Source organism: Salvelinus sp. IW2-2015, linkage group LG16, assembly GCF_002910315.2.
Source record: "Salvelinus sp. IW2-2015 linkage group LG16, ASM291031v2, whole genome shotgun sequence".
In the NCBI taxonomy this organism is placed as follows: domain Eukaryota; kingdom Metazoa; phylum Chordata; class Actinopteri; order Salmoniformes; family Salmonidae; genus Salvelinus; species Salvelinus sp. IW2-2015.
The window spans coordinates 6,502,240-6,526,246 of NC_036856.1; the positions used below are offsets into that span (position 1 = coordinate 6,502,240).

The following is a 24,007-nucleotide window of genomic DNA, read 5'->3' on the forward strand; positions in this document are numbered from 1 at the left end:
GACTGGTGTTTTGCGGGTACTATTTAATGAAGCTGCCAGTTGAGGACTTGTGAGGCGTCTGTTTCTCAAACTAGACACTCTAATGTACTTGTCCTCTTGCTCAGTTGTGCACTCAACCTCCTCTTTCTATTCTGGTTAGTGCCAGTTTGCGCTGTTCTGTGAAGGGAGTAGTACACAGCGTTGTACGAGATCCTCAGTTTCTTGGCAATTTCTCGCATGGAATAACCTTCATTTCTCAGAACAAGAATAYACTGCCGAGTTTCAGAAGAAGGCAAGACCTCGAGAGCCGTTCACACCAGACATCCCAAGAATATTGCTGAACTGAAACAGTTTTGTAAAGAGGAATGGTCCAAAATTCCTCCTGACCGTTGTGCAGGTCTGATCCACAACTATAGAAAAGGTTTGGTGGAGGTTATTGCTGCCAAAGGAGGGTCAACCAGTTAATAAATCCAAGGGTTCACATACTTTTCCACCCTGCACTGTGAATGTTTACACGGTGTGTTCAAAAAAGACATGAAAACATATAATTGTTGTGTGTTATTAGTTTAAGCAGACTGTGTTTGACTATTGTTGTGACCTAGATGAAGATCAGTTCAAATTTTATGACCAATTTATGCAGAAATCCAGGTATTTCCAAAGGGTCCACATATATTTTTTCTTGCCACTGTAGGTCGACAATGTTAATCAATAGACTTACATGCCCTTCCGTGAGTCAAGCAGGAGATGGAGCCCTCAACCAAATTGAGGTATCTAAGAACTCTGAGAGAACCACATTTAGAGCAAAAAGCTCCTTCATACCTCCCCCCAAATGCAATGCATCCATAGAAACCTTCTGTAGGATTGTTGAAAATGATGTAGGTCACCTACTGAAAGACAAACAAACACAAATCCGATGATCACCTGAGTCGAGACGAGAGAATGGCTCTTAAGGACTTACAATCAGATCCTTCGATTATCATAAAAAAATGTGACAAAGGAGGAGGAATTTGTATACAAAACACATATGACTATGTGAATGAATGTCGCCGACAACTATCTAAAGGTGACTTCTATCACAAACTTCTATCACTATCACAAACGGGCACTGTAACACTTCCTTCAGCAGAGAGACTCTACCCTTTCTCCATCCAATGATTGCATCTTGCAACTCGCTGAACTGGTATTATCCAATAACTACTTCATCTTTGAGTCAGACTTTTTCCTTCAAATTCGGGGAGTAGCCCTTTTGCACCCAACTATGCGATCCTGCACGTGGGACAATTTGAGGAAGCACTCATTTACAAAACAGAAACACACCCACTACTTTCTAAAATCATCCGATGGAAGAGATGCATAGATGATGTCTTTGTGCTCTGGGAAGGAAGTCAGCAGGAACTAAATGAATTCCAAACTCTGCTAAACGAGAGCTCTGAATATCTCAAATATCCCATGCAGACTGATGAGAGATTTTTTTTTTTTACCTGGACTTATTGATCATCAAAGAGAATGATGCATTACATACAGACTTATACACAAAGCCCACAGACCGCAATACCCTGCTACGTGTAGATAGTATGCATCCCTTTCCCCTCAAGAATGGTCAAATAGCCAGTTATGCAGGGTTAAACTAATCTGTGGCCACCAGTAAGATTTTGACAGCAATGCTAAGAAAATGACAGATACATTCAAAATGAGAGGCTACAAGGGCAAAACTCTTAATACTGCAATGATGAAAATATCTCAAAAACCAAGAGAGGAATTGCTAAAAACTAAACCAAAGAAGAAAAACAATGCAACAGTGTTTTGCACTAAGTACACCAAGTGTTCGGAGACACAAGTGTCCGCACACCTCTTCAAGGAGCCCCCACTGGTGGTCTAAGTGTGGTCGCAATATTAGGGATAGCTTGGTGAGATCTGACCCTCCCCCTGAGCCCACGCAGACACTCTTGACACCCATTCCAAATGGGAACTACAAACGAGGCTCATGCGCCCAGTGCAATAGCACTACAGAAACATCCTTCAGACATCCACACACAGGTCGAAAAATCCCTGCTAGGGGTATCATCTCATGCAAGACAAAGGGAGTAATCTATCTCATCACCTGTACATGTGGGAAAACCTATGTAAGATAAACGAAAAGAAAATTAAAACAACGCATAGCTGAACACCTCAGCTCAATCAGGTGTAAGAACACTGACTATCCAGTAGCAGCCCACTTTGTTGAAGCTAACCATCCCAGCTCCTCCCTCAAATACACAGGCATTGAGCATGTTGCTCGACCAAGGAGAGGAGGTAACGTCGAGATCCTACTACTACAGAGGGAGGTCTACAGGATATCCTGTTTAAAAACACTGACCCCTAGTGGTCTGAATATTACATTTACATTACATTTAAGTCATTTAGCAGACGCTCTTATCCAGAGCGACTTACAAATTGGTGCATTCACCTTATGATATCCAGTGGAACAACCACTTTACAATAGTGCATCTAACTCTTTTAAGGGGGGGGGGTTAGAAGGATTACTTTATCCTATCCTAGGTATTCCTTAAAGAGGTGGGATTTCAGGTGTCTCCGGAAGGTGGTGATTGACTCCGCTGACCTGGCGTCGTGAGGGAGTTTGTTCCACCATTGGGGTGCCAGAGCAGCGAACAGTTTTGACTGGGCTGAGCGGGAACTGTACTTCCTCAGAGGTAGGGAGGCGAGCAGGCTATATATAAGAATATTGACTTTGATCTCAGGCCATTCTTATGACCAATTACATTTTCTGTTAACAGGTCTTGTAAATTAATGTTTTCTTTCCACAGCTTATCAGAGTACACCCAATATGTTGCCCCTGTTGATGACGCGTATTATGCATTATGGTTGAACCAAAAGATTACACGTTAGGGAAAAAAACTAAATTGGAAATACTTAAATATAGTGGCAAGAAAATGTATGTGAACCCTTTGGAATTATCTTGATTTCTGCATAAATTGGTCATAACATTTGATCTGATCTTCATCTAATTCACAACAACAGACAAACACAGTCTGCTTAAACTAATAACACACAAATGATTGTCTTTTTCTTGTCTATATTGAATAGATAATTTAAACATCCACAGTGTAGGTTGGGAAAAGTATGAGAACCCCTTGGCTAATGACTTCTCCAAAAGCTAATTGGAGTCAGGAGTCAGCTAACCTGGAGTCCAATCAATGAGAAGAGATTAGAGATGTTGGATAGGGCTGCCCAGCCCTATTAAAAACACTCACAAAATGTGAGTTTGCTATTCACAAGAAGCTGGAAAGGGTTACAAAAGTATCTGTAAAAGCCTTGATGTTCATCAGTCCACGGTAAGACAAATTGTCTATAAATGGAAAGTTCAGCACTGTTGCTACTCTCCCTAGGTGTGGCCGTCCTGCAAAGATGACTGCAAGAGCACAGCGCAGAATGCTCAATGAGGTTAAGAATAATCCTAGAGTGTCAGCTGAAGACTTACAGAAATCTAACATACTAACATCTCTGTTGATGAGTCTACGATACGTAAAACACTAAACAAGAATGGTGTTCATGGGAGGACACCACGGAAGAAGCCACTGCTGTCCAAAAAATGCATTGCTGCACGTTTGAAGTTTGCAAAAGTGCACCTGGATGTTCCACAGCGCTACTGGCAAAATATTCTGTGGACAGAAGAAACTACAGTTGAGTTGTTTGGAAGGAACACACAACAATATGTGTGGAGAAAAAAATGCACAYCACACCAACATCAAAACCTCCTCCCAACTGTAAAGTATGGTGGAGGGAGCATCATGGTTTTGGGCTGCTTTGCTGCCTCAGGACCTGGACAGCTTTCTATCGTCGACGGAAAAACGAATTCCCAAGTTTAACAAGACATTTTGCAGGAGAATGTAAGGCTATCTGTCTGCCAATTGAAGCTCAACAGAATTTATTTACACGGTGTGTTCAATAAAGACATGAAAACGTATACTTGTTTGTGTGTTATTAGTTTAAGCAGACTGTGCTTGTCTATTGTTGTGACTTTGATGAAGATCAAATCAAATTTTATCACTAATTTATGCAGAAATCCAGGTAATTCCATAGGTGAAATGAAATGAAACAGTAATGTATGTTGATGCTAATGATAACAATGGCATCATATATTCAATATACTGTGGGCTATTGTCTTAACAGTTTTGCTCAATTCATTCTGCTCAACCTGTGACGTGGTTAGGTTGGACCCAGGCGCAGAGAAGAGACCAGACGAGGAATCAGTGCTTAAGGATAAACATAATACTTTACTGATATACGGTAGCCGCAGGATCACTGTATACTTGAAAGAACAACAAACACTAAGTCTCAAACTCAGGAAAGGAACGCACACGATAAACAATTCAAGGATCTGCAAAGGACCACAGAAAACACACCTCTTTTAAAACAGGGACACAATCATGAAATAAGASAATAAGAATAAGTCCAATAAGTCTCTAGGACGGCCTCTCTGTCGCCCTCTGGTGCCAGAAGGAACCATGACACAACCTAGCAATTACGACACACCCAACCCTCACTGTTGTCATTGGTCGCACTAATTGTACTGTTTGTCTACATAACCTAGTTCAAGCATTCATGAAATGACCCTGAAGAAGGCACAGTCATGCCGAAACGGTGGTGTTTTTTTACCCAATAAATGACTGGGAGGTTATATATATGAAGTGTGCGACTTACAGCTTACAGTTTATTCACCGTTAGTCAGCACCTCTACACTAAATAATGTTCTCTGGATGTGCACCAGCTCATGCTTTTTATTAGGGTTTGTGACCCAAAACATATTTTAGTCAACCTTCTGGCCCGTAGCCCTGTGTGGCATCGACTGTGCCACCAAAGCATGCTGAAGTGACAAAGTCGATATCCACGTTCATAAACACAGGGTCGCTACAGTTATTGCTATTTGTAGTCGTAAACATTATTTTTTGTTCATTCTATGAGGGGGGGGGGGATCTGTCCCTTACTGCTTTTGTTTCATTACTAGCAGTCGAGGAGGCAGCCACCTTGAAGTTGTTGTTTTCTATTTTGCTTATATCATCCATCACTCTTATGAGTTTCCTAGAACATGGGAATGTCTACCACTTCCTATTGATAACATCAGAACAACTGTAAGTAGTATATTTTCTTTTTTCATTCATGCCCTGTAAACCCCAAGAAAGCCCTGATAACTTGAAAAGTAAATAGATGTGTATTCAGTAACCAGCATAGAATATGTAAAATAATATATACATTTCCCAGGAGTCTCCCCAGGTCGCAACCCATATAAACCTCCCCCTTTCCCTCCACTTCCCACCAAAAAGGGAATATTCATGATTACATTGCAGCTGTATTATATTCGTAATATTTACAACATCCCTTTCTTGTAGACTCCAACAACGATGCATCCAGTTGCAGGGCACTGGCATGACAAGAACAAATAGCCCATCCACAGAGCTCCCTCTAATATTGTCCCATAATCTAAATACCAAATACATTCTATTGGACTAGAAAGGGGTGGGGATAATAAACCATATGAAATCATTAACGGTGAWATAAAAACTCATAAACGTGAAACCAAATCATGCTTGTACAGTCACTGTTTAAAAGGGACAAATATAAACCATTCAACAGATCCTAATTTGAACAGTAATTTGCTCATTACTGTTCAGCTCCCTCTGAGACATTCTATTTGTGGGTCCCGTCTAAGAGGGTCAAGTGGGTGTAAAAAAGTAAGTGGGTTGAACACCCACACAAAGACAGACAGGAGTTGAATGCTAAGGGGATAATACAGGAGGGGGGGGGGGGGGGGGGTCAGAAAGCCTGTGAGGCTGAGTAGATTATGGTCGGGGGAGGGAATCCAGCACTGGCTTGACTTCCATTGCTTCCGAGGCTTGCGTGGCTCTTGTTGTTGATGCTTCGACCGGGTGAACAACGCTGTACTTCAGGTTAGTTTTGCGCAGTAGTCCTCCCACCTGGTTGTAGGTAGCTTGCTGTTTCTGTAGCTCTGTGCTTACATAGGCTGTCGGTTTACCATCTTTGGATTCCATGATCCAATCCGATTATTCTCAAATTACATTTCCTGCTGTGGTGTCTTTTCCTCCAGCAGCTTATTTGCGACTAGCAATGTGTCATAGTTCTTCTCCGCCGTTTCCAGCCAGGTGTGTAGGGCGGTAGTTGAAACCTTGAGATCTTTTTCCCTTTGAGTCACAATTGGTGAGCCTGGTTTGAAGTTTCACTAGTGTGTTGTTGATTGGGCTCAGCTTGGTGATGACAGCGGAGGATATTTCCTCACGGACAATCACTCTGATCATACTTGCAAGAGCGTCAGGATCCATTGGAGTGCTGCATGTCTTGTACGGCATCCACGTGTAGCCTAGTTGTTTCTTCCCGAAAAGTTAAGCCAACACCTTTGGAATTCTTAATATTGAAAAATGTGAATAAAGTCTTACTTTGAGGGAATTCTGTGGTACGAGCTAAGCACGTTCACTGCATGCCATTGGAATTCACCCGGAGTGAATTCCCGGAGTCCTCCTCCTCCGGAGGACCTAAAAAGGACTGACCTTTTTGCCATGAAATGAGTGCATGTCTTCGAGAGATTTTCATGACTATTTGAGAGAGAGCTTGTCATTACTCAGAGTTTGTCACGACTGTGCACTTGGAATGCTGTGTGTGTGTGTGTGTGTGTACCCACGTTTGTGTATCGGCGCATGCGTGTGTGTGTGTGTGTTTTTATTTGGCTAGGTATCTGTCCATGTCTGGTTGCACTCACATGTCTAGCGCCCCCGGTGGCCGTGTGTCCTGCTCCCCCTCCAGTGAATCCCCTGTGGTTTGGGACAGCGAGTCGCTGTCATAGATCCCGTTCGCATCCTCCTCTGTGATGATGTCATAGGCCCCGTCATCAGTCTTGGCGCTGGGGTCCGACACTGCACAGGAAACAGGTGATCAAACCAGTCATGTACTTGTAACACTTTACTGTAGCCTGTATGTATGCACTAATAAAGCTTTTATAAGAGCTGCCTAAAGACATAACAGGAGCAGGAAGTCACACCTATACCCATTCTATCCCAGGCAGTCATACATGTTTTACACATAGAAAGGCCATAGAGATCACATTATGTTTTCATGTACAGCAAATTGCGATCACCAAGGCTTTTGTCTTGATGTTCTTTTACAAAAAAATAAATAGTCCCCATCCACCTTCGGAGGACAAATATATACATACATTTTTTGCAGCTTTTCTGCTACATATACAGTACCAGTCAAAAGTTTGGACACACCTACTCATTCCAGGGTTTTTCTTTATTTGGACTATTTTCTACATTGTAGAATAATAGCAAAGACATCAAAACTATGAAATAACACTTATGGAATCACGTAGCGAACAAAAAAAGTGTAAAATAACCCTTTGCCTTGATGACAGCTTTGCACACTCTTGGCATTCTTTCAACCAGCTTCATGAGGCAGTCACCTGGAATGCATTTCAAATAACAGGTGTGCAATGTTAAAAGTTAATTTAAGGAATTCCTTTCCTTCTTAATGCGTTTGAGCCAATCAGTTGTGTTGTGACAAGGTAGCGGTGGTATAAAGAAGATAGCCCTATTTGGTAAAAGACCAAGTCTATATTATGGCAAGAACAGCTCAAATAAGCAGAGAAATTAAACTCCACCATTACTTTAAGACATGAAGGTCAGTCAATATAGAACATTTCAAGAACTTTTAACGTTTCTTCAAGTGCAGTCGCAAAAAAAATCAAGCGCTATGATGAAACTGGCTCTCATGAGAACCACCACAGGAATGGAAGACCCACAATTACCTCTGCTGTAGAGGATAAGTTCATTAGAGTTACCAGCCTCAGAAATTGCAGCCCAAATTAATGCTTCACAGAGTTCAAGTAACAGACACATCTCAACATCAACTGTTCAGAGTAGACTGCGTGAATCAAGCGTTCATGGTCGAATTGCAGTAAAGAAACCACTACTAAAGGACACCAATAAGAAGAGACTTTCTTGGGCCAAGAAACACGAGCAATGGACATTAGACCGGTGGAAATCTGTCCTTTGGTCTGATGAGTCCAAATTTGAGATTTTTCGTTTCAACTGCCGTGTCTTTGTGAGACTCAGAGTAGGCGAACGGATGATCTCCGCATGTGTGGTTCCCACCGTGAAGCATGGAGGAAGTCTGACAGTGTGGGGTTGCTTTGCTGGTGACACTGTCTGTGATTTATTTAGAATTCAAGGCACACTTAACCAGCATGGCTACCACAGCATTCTGCAGCGATACACAATCCCATCTGGTTTGTTCTTACTGGGACTATCATTTGTTTTCGTCAGGACAATGACCCAAAACACACCTCCAGGCTGTGTAAGGGCTATTTGACCAAGAAGGAGAGTGATGGAGTGCTGCATCAGATGACCTGGCCACCACAATTACCTGACGTCAACCCAATTGAGATGGTTTGGGATGAGTTGGATCACAGAGTGAAGGAAAAGCAGCCAACACGTGCTCAGCATATGTGGGAACTTCTTCAAGACTGTTGGAAAAGCATTCCAGGTGAAGCTGGTTGAGAAAATGCCAAGAGTGTGCAAAGCTGTCATCAAGGCAAAGGGTGGCTACTTTSAAGAAACTAAAATCTAAATTATATTTTGATTTGTTTAACACTCTTTTAGTTACTACATGATTCCATATGTGTTAGTTTTGATGTCTTCTTCACTATTATTCTACAATGTAGAAAATAGTAAAAATAAGGAAAAACCATTGGTGTGTCCAAACTTTTGACTGGTACTGTACATACATTTTACATACACATTTTACATAGACATTTTGCATACATGGTACTTTTATATATAGCAGTCACATAACAATAACACATTACCAAACATAAGCTCTTTAATCCCACCCCCTCAGCCACTCTCAGCCCATCCCACCTATCACCATAGACCCCCCTCGTTTGGTTTCCATAGGCCATATATTTTTCTATTGTGCTGTGATGTTTTACATCATTTTTAACTTTTCTAATCGTATAGTATCTCTCGATGTTTTTACTAGCCTCTCTCTTTGAACTTCTTATCTTATCCCGTCTGTCAGATTTGAAATGTGTGATGAAGACGCACGTCATTGGGCTTTGCTGTTCTATAAAACGTCCACAACAGAACTTACCTTTTGAGGAATATAAAGATTTCTTGAAATATGTAGTAGCCGTACATTTTCCCTTCCCAGTAAAATGATGTGACAAAAACGAGGCAGATGTTTGCCAAGCAACCTCCGCTGTGGTTTTTGCCATGTTTGTTAATGAAAGCAGTAAAGCAGAAGGGAGATTAAGAAAGTTGAATTGAGGTGGCACCTACCACCCTTCGCCCTTTTGCTTAGAACAAGATAATGGAAGTATACTACTAGAATGGTTAGGAATACCAGAAGGTTTCTGTTCTTATTCCACAGGGTACAGAGGATGCTCGTTTCAGTACCTGTTACGACTTCCCTATTCAACACAAAACCACTTCACCAACCTTGAAAGAAGGCCAGAGTAATTGTGACAAATTGTGTTTTTCAAATCAAATTGTRTAATGGGGGTTTGCTTAAATACGTGTCCCTTTCGACTGAGTGTTTGAAAAAGGCCTTTGCAAGTGTGTGCGTGACCATGTATTTGTGGGTTTTTGAGTGCGCATACTAGGAGTGTGTGCGTGTATTTGCGTGTGCATACGTGTGACCATCTATATCTCACCTGTAACCCTGGGAGTAGGTTTGTAGGGGGCTGGTTCGGGGAGTGAGTGAGGCCCAATTCCAGGCGGCTGGGTGTCGGAGGGACTCAGCTCAGCCTCTGTGAACCTCTCCACCACGGCTCTATGTTGGGTGTAACACTCCCTACAGCAACGCTCCTTCTTCCCACTGTGCTTGGTCATCACAAAGTTGTTACTGCAGTAGTAGCAGAAGATGCGTCCACACAGCCTGAAACAAGAAGAGAGTCTAGTACTGTATCACTGTGGAGCATTCATTCAATTCAGGAGTTAAATTACTAAAATGCTAATTCAAATACTGAATTGCCTGAAAGTCCAATATAATTGAGACCTTGGAATTATTAGCCGATATACTCAATCAACCATCCTGGCAATATCGCCAGATTCACCACCTCTGTCCATTGTAACCACTATGTAAAATGGCCTGTTTACAAATGTGTATAACAGTGGCGGTCAGTGACGTTTAAGATGAGGGAGGACAAAAAAAATTATCAGCATGGCCTTATTTCTAGTACAGCATATTGGATGACTGTCATTCATATTCCATTCACAGCGATAGGTTTAGGCTAGTACATGATACTCTAATTTTCCCTATACCCATCATGAGGTTGCTACAACATAGCCTATGAATGAAAGTTTACAATGTAGGTTCACACAGGTCGAGAGTAGAATTTGAGGTGACAGACAGTGACACATGGACAGACAGTGACACATTCAATACCGCCTTGCACACTCTTGCCTGCATCTAGCTGATAAAGGGTGTGATAATTAGTCCAATCGTTGCAAACGAGAGTTTCTATTGGACAAATTCAGYTATGTTTATCCCGTTTAAAATCAGTGGAATGAATATACCCCTGATCACACCTAAATACAGTTCACTTTCATAACAGCCACGTTTTATTCCTTCTCGCATCTATGTCCTCTCCTCCTCTCATATTTTCCCTTCGTCGCTTGTGGACATTAATGCACAACACATTAGCAGTATGTGACCAGGCAAAAAAACCTTTCTAAGACAAACTGCTACACACAGCCTACATCGTTGTCACCATATTAGCTAAAGTAACGTCATAGTCAACATAACTAATAARGTTACAGTGTACAGTCAGTAAGCAGTTAGGTACTTACACCGGCAGGCTACAGTGGCAATACATTTGTAAAACCAAAAGCTTACATTGKCTTGGAAGAGTTCCAGTGTTGTGTTGGATAGTCATAGCCAACTAGCTAACATAGCATCCCTCTGTTTGAGTAGGGTAAAGTAGCTAGCTGCATTTGCTAGCTAAGTGAAACTGAAAGTAAAAAGATTAAATCTCTCTCTCTTGCTTGTCCTTCATTTTGGAAGGAATTCATTTGTCCACCCAATCAAACTGCAGTGCTAGCTAGCTGTATCTTATACTTTCAGTACTAGATTCATTTTCTGATTGTTTGATTGGGCGGACAACATGTCAGTTCATGCTGCAAGAGCTCTGATAGGTTGGAGGACATCCTCCGGAAGTTGTCATAATTACTGTGTTAGTCTATGGAAGGGGGTGAGATTTGTATTGAAGTCAATGTACCCAGAGGTGGACGGAAGCTAGTTGTCCTCCGGCTACACCATGGTGCTACCCTACAGAGTGCTGTTGAGGCTACTGTAGACATTTCTTGGCAAAATAGTATGTTTTAATCAATCAATTATTTGGTGACGTGATTATATTTAGTATAGTTTCATCTAAAAAGGATAACTTTTTGAATGTTTWAAAAAAAAAAATCTGAAAATTCCTGAGGAGGATGGTCCTCCCCTTCCTCCTATGAGGAGCCTCCACTGGTGTATAGGTGTATCACAATGTTTTCAATCATTACCAGTCAGACCATAGTCTATTGAAGTCACGATAAGAAAAGAAAGCCACCGACGCTCTAATAGCTATTAACACTTTGTCTACGGTTCCCGTAACATGACGTAATATGGCCATTTGGTGAGTCAGTGCCCTCTCAGTGCCTACCTGCAGTGGTGTCGGCGCAGCCACCAGGTGAAATGGCCCTGGCAGCCCAGGCAGTGGGTGGCCTCCTTGTCCTGCAACCAGCGTTCCTCTGCACGCAGCTTCTGCTCAAACTCCAGAGCATCGGACTTCTGCCACAGAATGTCCTTGTCCCTGCCGGAGCACATACACACACTGTGAATACATTTTGAATGTTTGGATCCAGCATCGAAGTACAAAGCACCCAAAAGGTCACGAACACACACGGGTACACACACACATACACAGGTGGGGGGTTAGAGCGCAGGACCTGCTGCCAAAAAATAACATGGTTATACAGGTCTGGTTGTTCCCRTCTGTTCATCAGAGAGTGACAGAGTATGGCAATTATCTGCTCAGTTAGCTTCTTTCAGGCATGGTTACTTCGTAACGAGTGAATCATACATTTGTATGGTTTGTGGGTATTTGAGGACGACATAATCATTACTCATGCTATTCTGTTTATATTGTCCTAATCTAATTCTACATGCACTTTCCAATGACCCCCTGTTCTGGAGTACATCTTTCTGCCAATGAGCAGTAAGGAATAGGAAAAAGTGAAAGCGTAAATGAAGACGGTAAATAATGTTGTTACTGTTGTCAATTTTGATTCTCATTTTTATTTTTTTATTGTAAATATCCAAAATAAGCTTTGGCAATATGTACATTGTTACGTCATGCCAATAAAGCGAATTGAATTGAAATAAAAGCACTGAAGTGGTTTAAGGACACCCCAGGGGCGCTGGAATTGTGTTTTATCCCCTACTGGGGATAAGAGCTATGTGAATAGCTGAGACAAAGAGAGAGAGAGAGAGAGCATCAATTACTGCCAAAACATAAGCAGACGAGAGCTGTTGCTTTCTCTTCATTCGTCTCTCTCTTGAAATCCCCCTCTCACTCTCTTTCTCCTTGATATCATAGACTTTCTGAATTCCAAATCGACTAATCCTAGGCACTTTGTGTACAGTAGAGTTCAACGGATCGGATATGTATAATCCATACAGTACAGTAGTTCTTTCATCTTGCCCTTTTAGCTGTATATTGGATACACCTAACCAATTGTTTTACACCTACAGAAGTGCCTCGCGGTTGATTTGGAATTCCGAATTGGTTTCTATCTGTCTTCAAACAACTTATTTCTTTGTCACCCTCCTCTGTGTCACTTTTTTATACCCTTTTTCCCCATCCATCCATCTCTTTCCTTTCCCTCCCTCCTTCTCGTCAGATGAGACTGTCAGTGGTGACATGGCATATCAAAGACCCAAACTGTGTTTGCTATGGGAGAGCAACCTCAGAATACACACGTCCCCCAGGGCTCAGCTAAGAGGGCAGAACCCAGACATAACATGCTATCATGATCACCCAAACAAAGGGGYAAAACAAGTCATCAACACCCTTTCAAGTTCCTAAACAAAGCTCCTCCCCCTCTACAGATCAAAAGATGCAGCTGTCACTTTTTCTCTTTCCTCCCATGGCTCAGGGCAGGTGCAGAGGAGGATGGAAGGCTTAGGGCGTACTTGATTAGTTCGATGAGGCGCTCCTCCAGCGTGCTCTTGGTTCGGTAGAGGTCGTCGATCTCTGCTGTCGTCCTGAGGTATTGACTATGCTTGTCAACCTCGGCCTGCTCCAATTTCTTCTTCAACTCCTCACGCGCCGCCTGGACCGCCAAGAGAGCCTCCTCGGCACTCAATGGGGGAGCGATTAGAAGGGAGTGAAAGGGATTAAGAGAATGGAAGAGGGAGAGTGTACGATTACATAGTTGTGACTGCATCATCTTTGACTCAGAGTTGTCTTGTCCATTCTATCTATCTATCTATATATATATATATATATATATATATAGATCTTAGAGACAGGGACTACTTAGTTAATCTAAATGGAGAGGTTGTTTTCTGTTTGGGGTATAATAGTATACCGGTAGGCAGTGTTCATTTTGGCACAGATTTAGTCTAGTCTTAATAATTTGGAAATTCGGAAATTCGAGGTCTGGTGAGAATATTATCAAGTGCTTGTCAAATTGTGAATGAGAGACTGATGAAGTGTGTGCAGCTTGAACAAAAAACGAAATCAGAGCTCATGCCTTTCATGCAACTTTTTTTCAAATCACCATTAGAGTCCCGTCATGCAGCCTTAGAATGTATTAAAAATAAAAACATATAGCCCTACGTTTGTATCACAACTTAAGTTGCATAAATAACTCTAAATTAAGCATATAAGAGGACCAGTTTATTTGTTAAACCCTCCACAGAATAGCCGCATGTGCTCACTTTCTTTGAAATCATTTGGAGAAAATATCCTTTATATTTTATGAAGCTATGTTCAATTGTTTCTTCATACTATGAAATAAAATAAAATWATGCCGCAGAATTCTCTGCAAATCTCGTCTGCTAAATGAACTAGTGTAGCCCACAGCCATATGGTATAGCCATATCAGGGCCTAACATAAGGACAACTCAGTAAGCTATTCTGTTCTTCTGAAATAAGACTACATTTTGTTCATATCATGTTTCTTTAGACCTGTCGAAAATAAAGAATGGATTTATTGTGATGGTGTAGTCCAGGGGTGGGCAAACTTTTTGGCTCAAGGGCCACATTGGGATTTTGAAATTCAATGAAGGGACACATTTTTTGGGGGGATGAATTGTTTGTTAAAATCTATTTGCGGGGGCCTCCTAAGTGGCGAAGTGGTCTAAGACACTACATCTCAGTGCTTGAGACATCACTACAGACCCGGGTTCGATCCCGGGCTGTGTCACAGCTGGCAGTGACTGGGAGACCCATGAGYCGGCGGCAGGCCGAGATTTCCTTGTCCCATCACGCTCTATAGCGACTCCTGTGGCGGGCCGGGCGCATGCACGCTGATACGGTCYCCAGGTGTACAGAGTTTCCTCWGATATATTGGTCTGGCTAGCTTCCGGGTTAAGAGGSCATTGTGTCAAGAAGCAGTGCGGCTTGGCTGGGTCYTGTTTCGGAGGACGCACTGATCTCGACCTTCGCCTCTCCCATGTCCGTACGGAAGTTGCAGCGATGGGACAAGACTGTAACTACCAATTGGATACCACGAATTTTGGGAGAAAAAAGGGGTAAAAAAATATAGATATTTTGAAGTGCCCGGCGGGCCGGATACGTCCCACGGGCCATACTTTGRTCCTCCTTGGTGTAGACTATATTAAATGGATTTATTAGACTTTTTAAAATGTAGATGTTCCAAAAGGTCTGCATCAGTGGCTTGTAGGCTATTAACGGTCAATTACCGTGAGACAAGCAGTTATTTGTTTGACAATCACTGGTTGACAACATTTTGTGACTGCCACAGCCCTACTAATGAGGTGACATGACTGAACAAGGTGTAGCCTAAACTGTTTAGGCCTAAACTGTTTAGGCTACACCTTGTTTACTCATGTCACCTCATTAGGGCTGTGGTGGTCACAAAATGTTGTCAACCAGTGGTTAAAGGTCCGGTCCGCAAGTAACCCAGTTTTAGAACYGCCCGAGATATGCTTCATGAAATTTAAGAGGCGGCCGCCAACGCACAATAGAAATCACAAACGTATAATGGGTCATATCTTTTGAACGGTAAGGGCTAGAATCAAGCCGTTTTCTACCAGGAAAAGAGGGAGACTTGGCCATGTTGGCTACATAACCTYGCTATGAAATGCAGTGAGGAAAGTGGGAGGGTTGAGCAAGACTACAAATTTAAAGACTGCCTACTTATCTATGCTCAAGGGAGAGAAAAACATAGCTAGACTTGTTTTACTATTAAACTCAATGCTGCTATTGTTTTTTATTTTGTAAAGCAGCTTGGGTTTCTTAACCAGGCAAAAGGTAGCTAAGTAGAAGGCTGATGGTGACTGGTTAGCTTGTGCTTATTATCATTGAAAAGCATAATCTCTCAAAAAAAAATTATCCAGTCCACTTAGTAATCTGATTATATTCACAAAGATAATTTTGTCTCGTTTCGTTTTAGTCAACTGAAATGTAAAATCATTTTGTTTAGTTATAGTTTTTCTGTGGTTATTTAGTCAGTTATAGTTTCGTCAATTGCCATTAGAAAACAGGAGTTTGACTAATATTTTAGTCACTCTTTTGTATGACATGAACACTGCCAGTATGTCAGAGGTAAATGGAAGGGGGGTTATAGCCATACCTGGTGACAGAGTCGCTCAGTCGCTGAATCTCTCCCTCACTCTGACGAATAGCGGCTTCCGACTTTGTGACGTGAGCATCCTTCTCTCCAATCAGCCGTGAGTACTCCTCATTCACCCCCTTCATCAAACATAATCATAACATAGACTCGTTTTTTTTTTTTAAAGAACCAAAAAGCTTTCGTGAACAGATTAACTGTTGATCCCTTTAAATACAGACAAAGGATTAAGAAGAGCGATGCTTTGTAAATTAACTCTCTCCTTCACTCAATTATCATAGCAAAGTATTATAGTACAGGCAGACTCATTTCAACGTGTCACATCCTCTCTACGCAGGGAGAGGAAGGAGATTCACACCACCCTGCCCTCAGTTTTATCATCCTCGGTTTATGAACACTGAGCTAATCTAATCTTCGGGGTATTCATTAACCCAGTCAGGTGTGTGCAGCCCTGCTCCTCTCGCCCCCTTTTCGTATTTATACCTTTTCCCTTTTTCCCTTTCTCATATTCATTCCTATGCCTCTCTAATGAAAACGTAAAAACTTTTGCCAGGGCAGACAAGATGAATGTGCCACGGCTGGCTTCGTCATCCACTCTCTCCTTCTACACACAATATGGTCTTTCACACATTCCTCTTACCGATTCTTTCTTTCAGCTATTTCAGTGTCAGCTGCTAAACAGACATGCCATTTAGCCAATCAGTTGTTCTGCGCCAGTGTATCCTAAAGTGGTCTATCTTGATAAGGGATTGAAGACTGTGGTTTCATTTTTTCGTCTGGTGCTACGTCAAACGCACGTTAGTTTGCAATTTCGTCATGTAAAAACTGCAGCACTGGCATTTTACAGCCCTAACGCCAGGTTCGGCAATTCGCCTGTCTAACATCAGATCGCTTGCGCCGAGGTGGGAGGGGTGTCAATATTTGAGATGTTGCCTTAAAAACAAGCACAAAAGTGACAATTTCATGCAGTACTAATGGGAAGTTTTAAGACCCACAAAAACCACATCTTAACGGTAACGCAGTTGATAATGGAATGGATTTTGAGAGAGGAAGCGCAGACTATCCAGCCATGATGCACAGTGTCCATGGAAGGAGAGATGCGTCTTTTGTGACAGGGAATCGTGTTTATAAAAAACTATTTAATTTAAAAACAAGCATAGTCTACCTTSCCCTTAATCAAGGCTGGTTTAGTAGCATTGCGATATTAAAAGTAGCTTATGAATAAAGAGGTTTTAAATGGTCAACAGAGTGCTTTGAAACATTTGAGGTTTTTGTCCTCATGCTTTTTCATTATTCACATACCTGCATTTTTCTTGTTCAAGTAGGCTATCCATTCCCATTTTCAAAGAGCTACCCTCGTCCGATTGCAAAAGATACGCTCCTCCAAACTATTCAGTCCTCCTATAATGCCAAAGCAGATTTTTGGGAGAATCTGCCTCACACATACAGTACCAGTCAAAGTTTGGACACACCTACTCATTCCAAGGTTTTTCTTTATTTTATTATTTTCTACATTGTAGAATAATAGTGAAGACAACAGTACTATAAAATAACATATGAAATCATGAAGTAACAAAAGTGTTAAACAAATCTAAATATATTTTAGATTCTTCAAAGTAGCCACCCTTTGCCTTGATGACAGCTTTGCACAATCTTGGTATTCTCTCAACCAGCTTCATGAGGTAGTCACCTGGAATGCATTAAAATTAACAGGTGTGCCATGTTAAAAGTTAATTTGTGGAATTTCTTTCATTCTTAATGCGTTTGAGCCAATCAGTTGTGTTGTGACAAGGTAGGTGTGGTATACAAAAGCTAGCCCTATTTGGTAAAAGACCAAGTCCATATTATGGCAAGAACAGCTCAAATAAGCAAAGAGAAACGACAGTCCATCTTTACTTTATGGCATGAAGGTCAGTCAATACGGAAAATGTCAAGAACTTTTCAAGTTTCTTCAAGTGCAGTCGCAAAACCATCAAGCGACATGATGAAACTGTCTCTCATGAGGACCGCCACAGGAAAGGAAGTCCCAGAGTTACCTCTGCTGCAGAGGATAAGTTCATTAGAGTTAACTGCACCTTAGATTGCATCCTAAATAAATGCTTCACGGAGTTCAAGTAACAGACACATCTCAACATCAACTGTTCAGAGGAGACTGCGTGAATCAGGCCTTCATGGTCGACCTGCTGCAAAGAAACCACTATTAAAGGACACCAACAACAAGAAGCGACTTACTTGGGCCAAGAAACACGAGCAATGGACATAAAACCGGTGGTAATCTGTCCTTTGGTCCGATGAGTACAAATTTGAGATTTTTGGTTCTAACCTCTGTCTTTGTGAGACGCAGAGTAGGTGAACGGATGATCTCACCTTGTGTGGTTCCCACCGTGAAGCATGGAGGAGGATGTGTGATGGTACTTTGCTGATGACACTGTCTGTGATTTATTTAGAATTCAAGGCAGCCACAAGCATGGCTACCACAGCATTCTGCAGCGATACGCCATCCCATCTGGTTTGCGCTTAGTGGGACTATCATTTGTTTTTCAACAGGACAATGACCCAAAACACAACTCCAGGCTGTGTAAGAGTTATTTGACTAAGAAGGAGAGTGATGTAGTGCTCCTTCAGATGACCTGGCCTCCACAATCCCCCGAACTCCACAAACCCAATTGAGATGGTTTGGGATGAGTTGGACCGCAAAGTGAAGGAAAAGCAMCCAACAAGTGSTCAGCATATGTGGGAACTCCTTCAAGACTGTTGGAAAAGCCTTCTTCGTGAAGCTGGTTGAGAGAATGCCAAGAGTGTGCAAAGCTGTCATCAAGGCAAAGGGTGGCTACTTTGAAGAATCTCAAATATAAAATATATTTTTATTTGTTTAACACTTTTTTGGTTACTACATGATTCCATATGTGTTATGTCATAGTTTTGATGTCTTCACTATTACTCTACAAAGTAGAAAATAGTAAAAATAAAGAAAAACCCTTGAATGAGCAGGTGTGTCTTTTAACTCGTACTGAAGGTAACAATACAATTGACAGGAGCCTAGCATTTTATATAGACGTGTGAATGTTATTTACATTTACATTTAAGTCATTTAGCAGACGCTCTTATCCAGAGCGACTTACAAATTGGTGCATTCAATGTTATGCGTTAAGACATTTAGGACTACGTGTGCACACAGTGCCATGGAACGAGAGAAGCGATTTATGATATCATGCTTCGAACCCGTTCCTATTTAGAAATATTGTTGGTTTAAAAAATGGATTGATTGTTTTTTGTTTAATTTGATTTTTAAAAAAAACTTATTAGAAAGACTCACCGTCCATGGGTTTATGGTGAGAACGTACATGGCTCGGAAGCGATGCAAATTCGTCTGCTATTTCCGGAGGAGTGCAAATATGATCCATAAGATGGTTCCATGATGTTTATTAAAACATTATATTTGCCAGCAGTATAACGGTGAGTGGACATTCCCCCTTTCTCTTTATATTGGATCTTTATCCAGCTCCAGTGAAAAGTTTGGATGTGTGTAAAACCTTCCATAMTCTAAGTTGCCTTGTCTGTATTATACGCCCTTGGGGAGCAATTATGGTGCCTGTAACTGTAGTTAGACATAACATACTTAAAACAAGTTGTTGTTTCGTTTTTATTAGAATTTGAATAAAATTATACACTGTCTTTTTGGGTCTAATCAATATCCTAGTGAATTTAACAAACTGGGCTATAACGGACTAACATTCTAATTGGAGTTGATGGCAACGCCATACATAAAATACCGTAAATACACAACTTGAAGCAACCACATATTTAGCCATGGAGCATGTTCTGACTGGCCAGAGAGGGGAGAATCCTCAACACACACAACTTGTTTATTCATCAAAACCCAGCCCTTTCACGCCACCGCCAACTTCTCCGCCCATAATTCTNCCCCAACCTATAACGCTACAGCCAGCACTAAGATTTACCATTGCATTAGAGTTGTTAAAATAGAGCCCTGTGTCTATTATAACCCCCCCCCCCCCCCCCCCAACCTATAACGCTACAGCCAGCACTAAGATTTACCATTGCATTAGAGTTGTTAAAATAGAGCCCTGTGTCTATTATAATGTTCTCTGTCATATGTGAAAAATGAAAGAGGTGGAGATACAGACCTCTATCTCAAAGATTTTGGCCTCCAGACTAGACACCTTCTCCTGCTCTTTAGGCAGCTGGACCCTCAATTTCCCCACCTCATCTTTCAGACTCTGGATAGAGAGCAAAACATACAAGTGTTCAAATTGTGCCAATCGGTCATTCAAAAACATGAAAGTGAGGAGAATTCTGCAGCTCCTGCACAGCAAAAGCACACTGTTTAATAAAGAGGTAAATGTGTTGTGAATCACACACAGTAATTAATTGTCTAATTAATCACAATAATTTCCCACCTGTCACAGGCTTTTGACAGAACTCCAGCCAGACTCACCTTGATCTGGTTCTGATGATTCATGCTCTCGGAGCTCATCTGGAACTTGACCGCCTCCATCTCCTCCAGACTGGAGTCCTGGAGACTCCTCACCTGGCCCTCTGCCTTCTCCAGCTTGTCCTGCAGCTCCAGCATGGCTCCCGGAAGGTTCTCTGTCATCCTCAGTTCCTCTCTTAGGCTGGTGTTCTCCTGGCGCATGGCAGCCATGCAGGCCTCCAGCCGCTCCACCTCCCCGGAAGTTCTCTCCTCCAGTTTCCCTATCCTGTCTGCCTCCCCCGCCCAGCCTTCCTTGGCCTCCTCCCTTTCTGCTGTCAGTCTACAGATAGTCATCCCAAGCTCTGCCATCTCTGTATTGGCCCGGTGGAGGCCTTCACGTATCTCAGCATTCTCCATGGCCAGCCTCTCATTTTGCGCCTTTAGCGTAGCCAGCTCTCCCCTGACGGAGGCCTCTGCGGCAGCCGACTCGGACCGGGTGGCTGCCTCCTGGTCACGCTCCCTGCTCAGAGCCTCTTCCCTCTCTTTGCACTGCAGGAGCTCGGCCACGTGCCTCTGGTTAAGTGCCTCGGTCTGGGCTTTGAGCTGCTCTGTTAGGGTCCTGAGTGCGTCTTTCTGGGCCTCCATCACCTCCAGCTGGGCCTGGCTCCTCATTCTGTCCTCCCCAGAGGTCTTCAGCTGCACTCTCAAATCCATCACTTCTGCCTGGAACCTGGACACCTCTTTCATGTTCACTTCCAGTTGGCCCTCCACCATAGTCAGTTTGGCGGCTACCTCCTGGCTCTCCTTGGCCTGGGCAGAGCTTCTCTGTAGCTGTGTTCTCTCCACAGTCTGTTTCTCAGTGGTGACCCTCTCTATCAGCTTTGTCTTTTTGGCACAGGCATTTTCTGCATCTGCCTTAGCCTTTTCCAGTGCCCTTCCTCTGGCCTCCAGGGCCTCCACCCTGGCCTGGAGCTCTGCACAGCACCTCTCCTTGTTCTCTAGCTGGGCCTTCCTGTCTTTGAGCTGCTCCTGCAGGCTGGCCTCGCTCCTGCGGGATGCCCCCAAGCTCTTCTCCAGCTCTCCGATCTGCCCGTGGATGGACTTCAGTTCCTCCTGCATGGAGCTCAGCGCCGCCCTCACCGTAGCCTGCTCCTCCCTCAGGTCTTGGTTCTCCTGCTCCAGCCGTTTGGTAGAGGCATCTGAGACCGCGGCGGCCATGGCCGCCCTCTGTAAACTCTCGTCCAAGGCCCGGTTCTCCTCACGCAACTTCCTGTCCTTCTCATCCACTGTTACCTTGGCGTCGTCCAGCTGGCCCCTCAGGTGCTTGTCAGACGCCCTCAGAGCAGCCACCTCACCCTCCAGGGCTGCCCGGCTCTCTGCCAGGTCCTTCTTCAGCTCCTCATTCCTCTTCACTGTGTCAAGCAACTTCCCATTCAGCTCCATCAGGTTGGTGCACTGAGTCTTGTACTCTTCGATTTTATTGGCCTGCTCCCTGATGCTGGATTCCAGCTTGGAGAGGTTGGCGCTCAGGATGTCCCTCTCCGTTGTCAGGCCATGGCTCTGGACCTCCAGGTGCTGAAGCCTCTGTATGCTGGAGAGCAGCTCCGCCTCTCTGCTCTTCAACTGCTCCTTCAGGTAGAGTAGTTCCACCTCCATGGCCTCTTTCAGACTGCCTATGCTTTCCTGGATCTCCTCTTTCTCCTCCTCTGCTCTGTTTCTGGCCTCCTCTGCTTGTCTCTCCATCTCTTCCAGAACACTCTTGAGGTCCTGCAGCTGCCTCTGCAGGTTGTTGACCTCCTTCTCTCTCAAAGTCAATGCCCCTTGGAGCTTGTCAATGGCATTACGCTGCTCCTCTGCACACTCCGCAAACTTAGCGTTCCCCTCTGCAATGGATTTTGACAGCGACTCGAGCTTGGCCTCATCCTTTTTTTCTGCCACCTCTTTGACCCTTAGCTCATCTGCCAGCCTGTCGGCCTGTCTCCTCCTATCCTCTCCCTCTGCCAGAGCCTCTATCTTCCCCCTCTCAGCCTCCTTCAGTCTGTCCAGTAGCTCATGGATCTTCTGTGCTGAGTCAAAGTAGCTAGTCACCTGCTGGCCCTTCTCATCCAACACGCCATCCAGTTTGGCCATTAGTTCTACGTTCTTCACCTCTGCGGCTGCCAGCTTCTCCTGAAGGTGGCGATTTTCGGTCTCCCTGGCCCTCTCCCCGGCCCTCAGGGACTCCAGCTCGCAGGACAAGGCCTCCTCCCGTGCCTCCAGGTCTTTCAGGGTCCCTTGCATACCCTGCTGTTTCTCCTGGGCGGTCAGCGACACGTCCAGCTGCCTCTGTAGCTCCACCACCACACTCCTGAGCTCAGCACCCTCCTCCCCCATCTGCTGTACCCTGTCCAGGAGCTCCCGCTGCTTCAGCTCTGACTGGTCCAGCTCCAGGCGGAGCTCGTCCAACATACTCACCTCTACGCTGGAAGGCAACAACTCGTTCAACTCGCTCAGAATGCTTGGGCCATTGTCAGGGCTGCCAAGGAACTCATGAGCCTGCTGCGGTGGTTTAGGGGGTTGGGGAAAGAGAGTGTTAGATTTAGTGCAGATGACACCACTCATTTTATGGTTTTACGTTTCATTATGGTATAATCTTAGCAATATGACTAGCAATATGTTAAGATATGACCAGTTCATAATAGAACCATATTAGTGCCAGCAGAATAAAAGCTTTGAGGAGGAGGGCTGACTGTGTCATTACCTGTGAGTAGGTGCTAGCCAGACTGTTGATGCTAGAGCTGCGACTGGGTGGTTTCCACATGTGGCCAGGTGAGTTGGGCATGCCCAGTGTCCTCCTGGAGATCAGAACACACGTGATGAGGTGACGTCACCAAGTATCGTTTTAATCTACGTCAATTCCTCAATCCAATGCACAGCACCTGGAGAATGGGATGTATTATAAACCACTCTGTCTTGGTGATCGGTTACCTTGCGAAGGTGGGCCAAGACGAGTCAAGGTCATGACCCCTGGAGGCCACGTCAAACTGGACCTCGTTGAGCTCATACAGGTGACTTGTGATGTCAACACTGAGGTGAGACTTCAGCAAGGGGCTGCGAGTATAGTACCAGTCACTGCACAGAGAAGAAGATAAGCATATTGATAGAATGAAAGGAGAAACACACACATTCACATAGAAATACCTTCACTAATATACTTAGCCTGTTCGTTATATTCAATTACCTCACAAAAAGTACAGTGCATATATGAAAAATGGACATCCCTTTTGTAAACGCACATAGAAAATTCACAAGTACATCGAGCATACAGACACGACTCTTTACGAAGGGAGAAGCAACTTTTCGAGAAGCAGATCTGTACAATATATCTTGACTGCATCTGAAAACATATAAACCCCTCAAACCCACTGGATACTGCTTCCAGTAACCTAACCTCTTTTTACTCACCTGAGGAACAGAGAAATGGGTTTCTAGAAGTAAAACCCCGCAAGGGAAGAGAAATTAAAGGAAATGATGTTAACTTGAAACAATAAACTTACCGTCAGATCAGTCCAAATCTCAGAATAGTAGTCTATGTCTAATGAACTGTCACTTCAACCAAAACATTTAACAGTCCCTTAATTTAGCCAAACATCATTATGTTCCCCAAATTTGACCCTACGCATCCATGTTCAACCCCTAAAACTGTTCCAGAAGTGGTGTCAGGTTTGAGATTTTCTCCTCACTTTGC

The 24,007-nt window shown here is 43.4% G+C and overlaps 1 protein-coding gene across 3 annotated transcripts in view; it reads right to left on the bottom strand.

Annotated features, from left to right (window-relative positions):
* Positions 1-24,007, bottom strand: part of LOC111975752 (FYVE and coiled-coil domain-containing protein 1) — a 52,905-nt gene that overhangs the window by 15,440 nt on the left and 13,458 nt on the right. For all 3 annotated transcript variants that reach the window (XR_011481143.1, XM_024004314.1, XM_024004315.1), the window contains exons 6-14: positions 23,248-23,391; positions 23,021-23,114; positions 20,305-22,818; positions 19,994-20,086; positions 15,849-15,967; positions 13,219-13,386; positions 11,687-11,836; positions 9,698-9,921; positions 6,749-6,902 (exon numbers count right to left, since the gene is read on the bottom strand). Coding sequence is in view for 2 of the 3 variants with exons in the window: in XM_024004314.1 (XP_023860082.1) it covers positions 6,749-6,902; positions 9,698-9,921; positions 11,687-11,836; positions 13,219-13,386; positions 15,849-15,967; positions 19,994-20,086; positions 20,305-22,818; positions 23,021-23,114; positions 23,248-23,391 (3,660 nt within the window). In the remaining variant the exon portion in view is untranslated. The remainder of the gene's footprint in view (positions 1-6,748; positions 6,903-9,697; positions 9,922-11,686; positions 11,837-13,218; positions 13,387-15,848; positions 15,968-19,993; positions 20,087-20,304; positions 22,819-23,020; positions 23,115-23,247; positions 23,392-24,007) is intronic.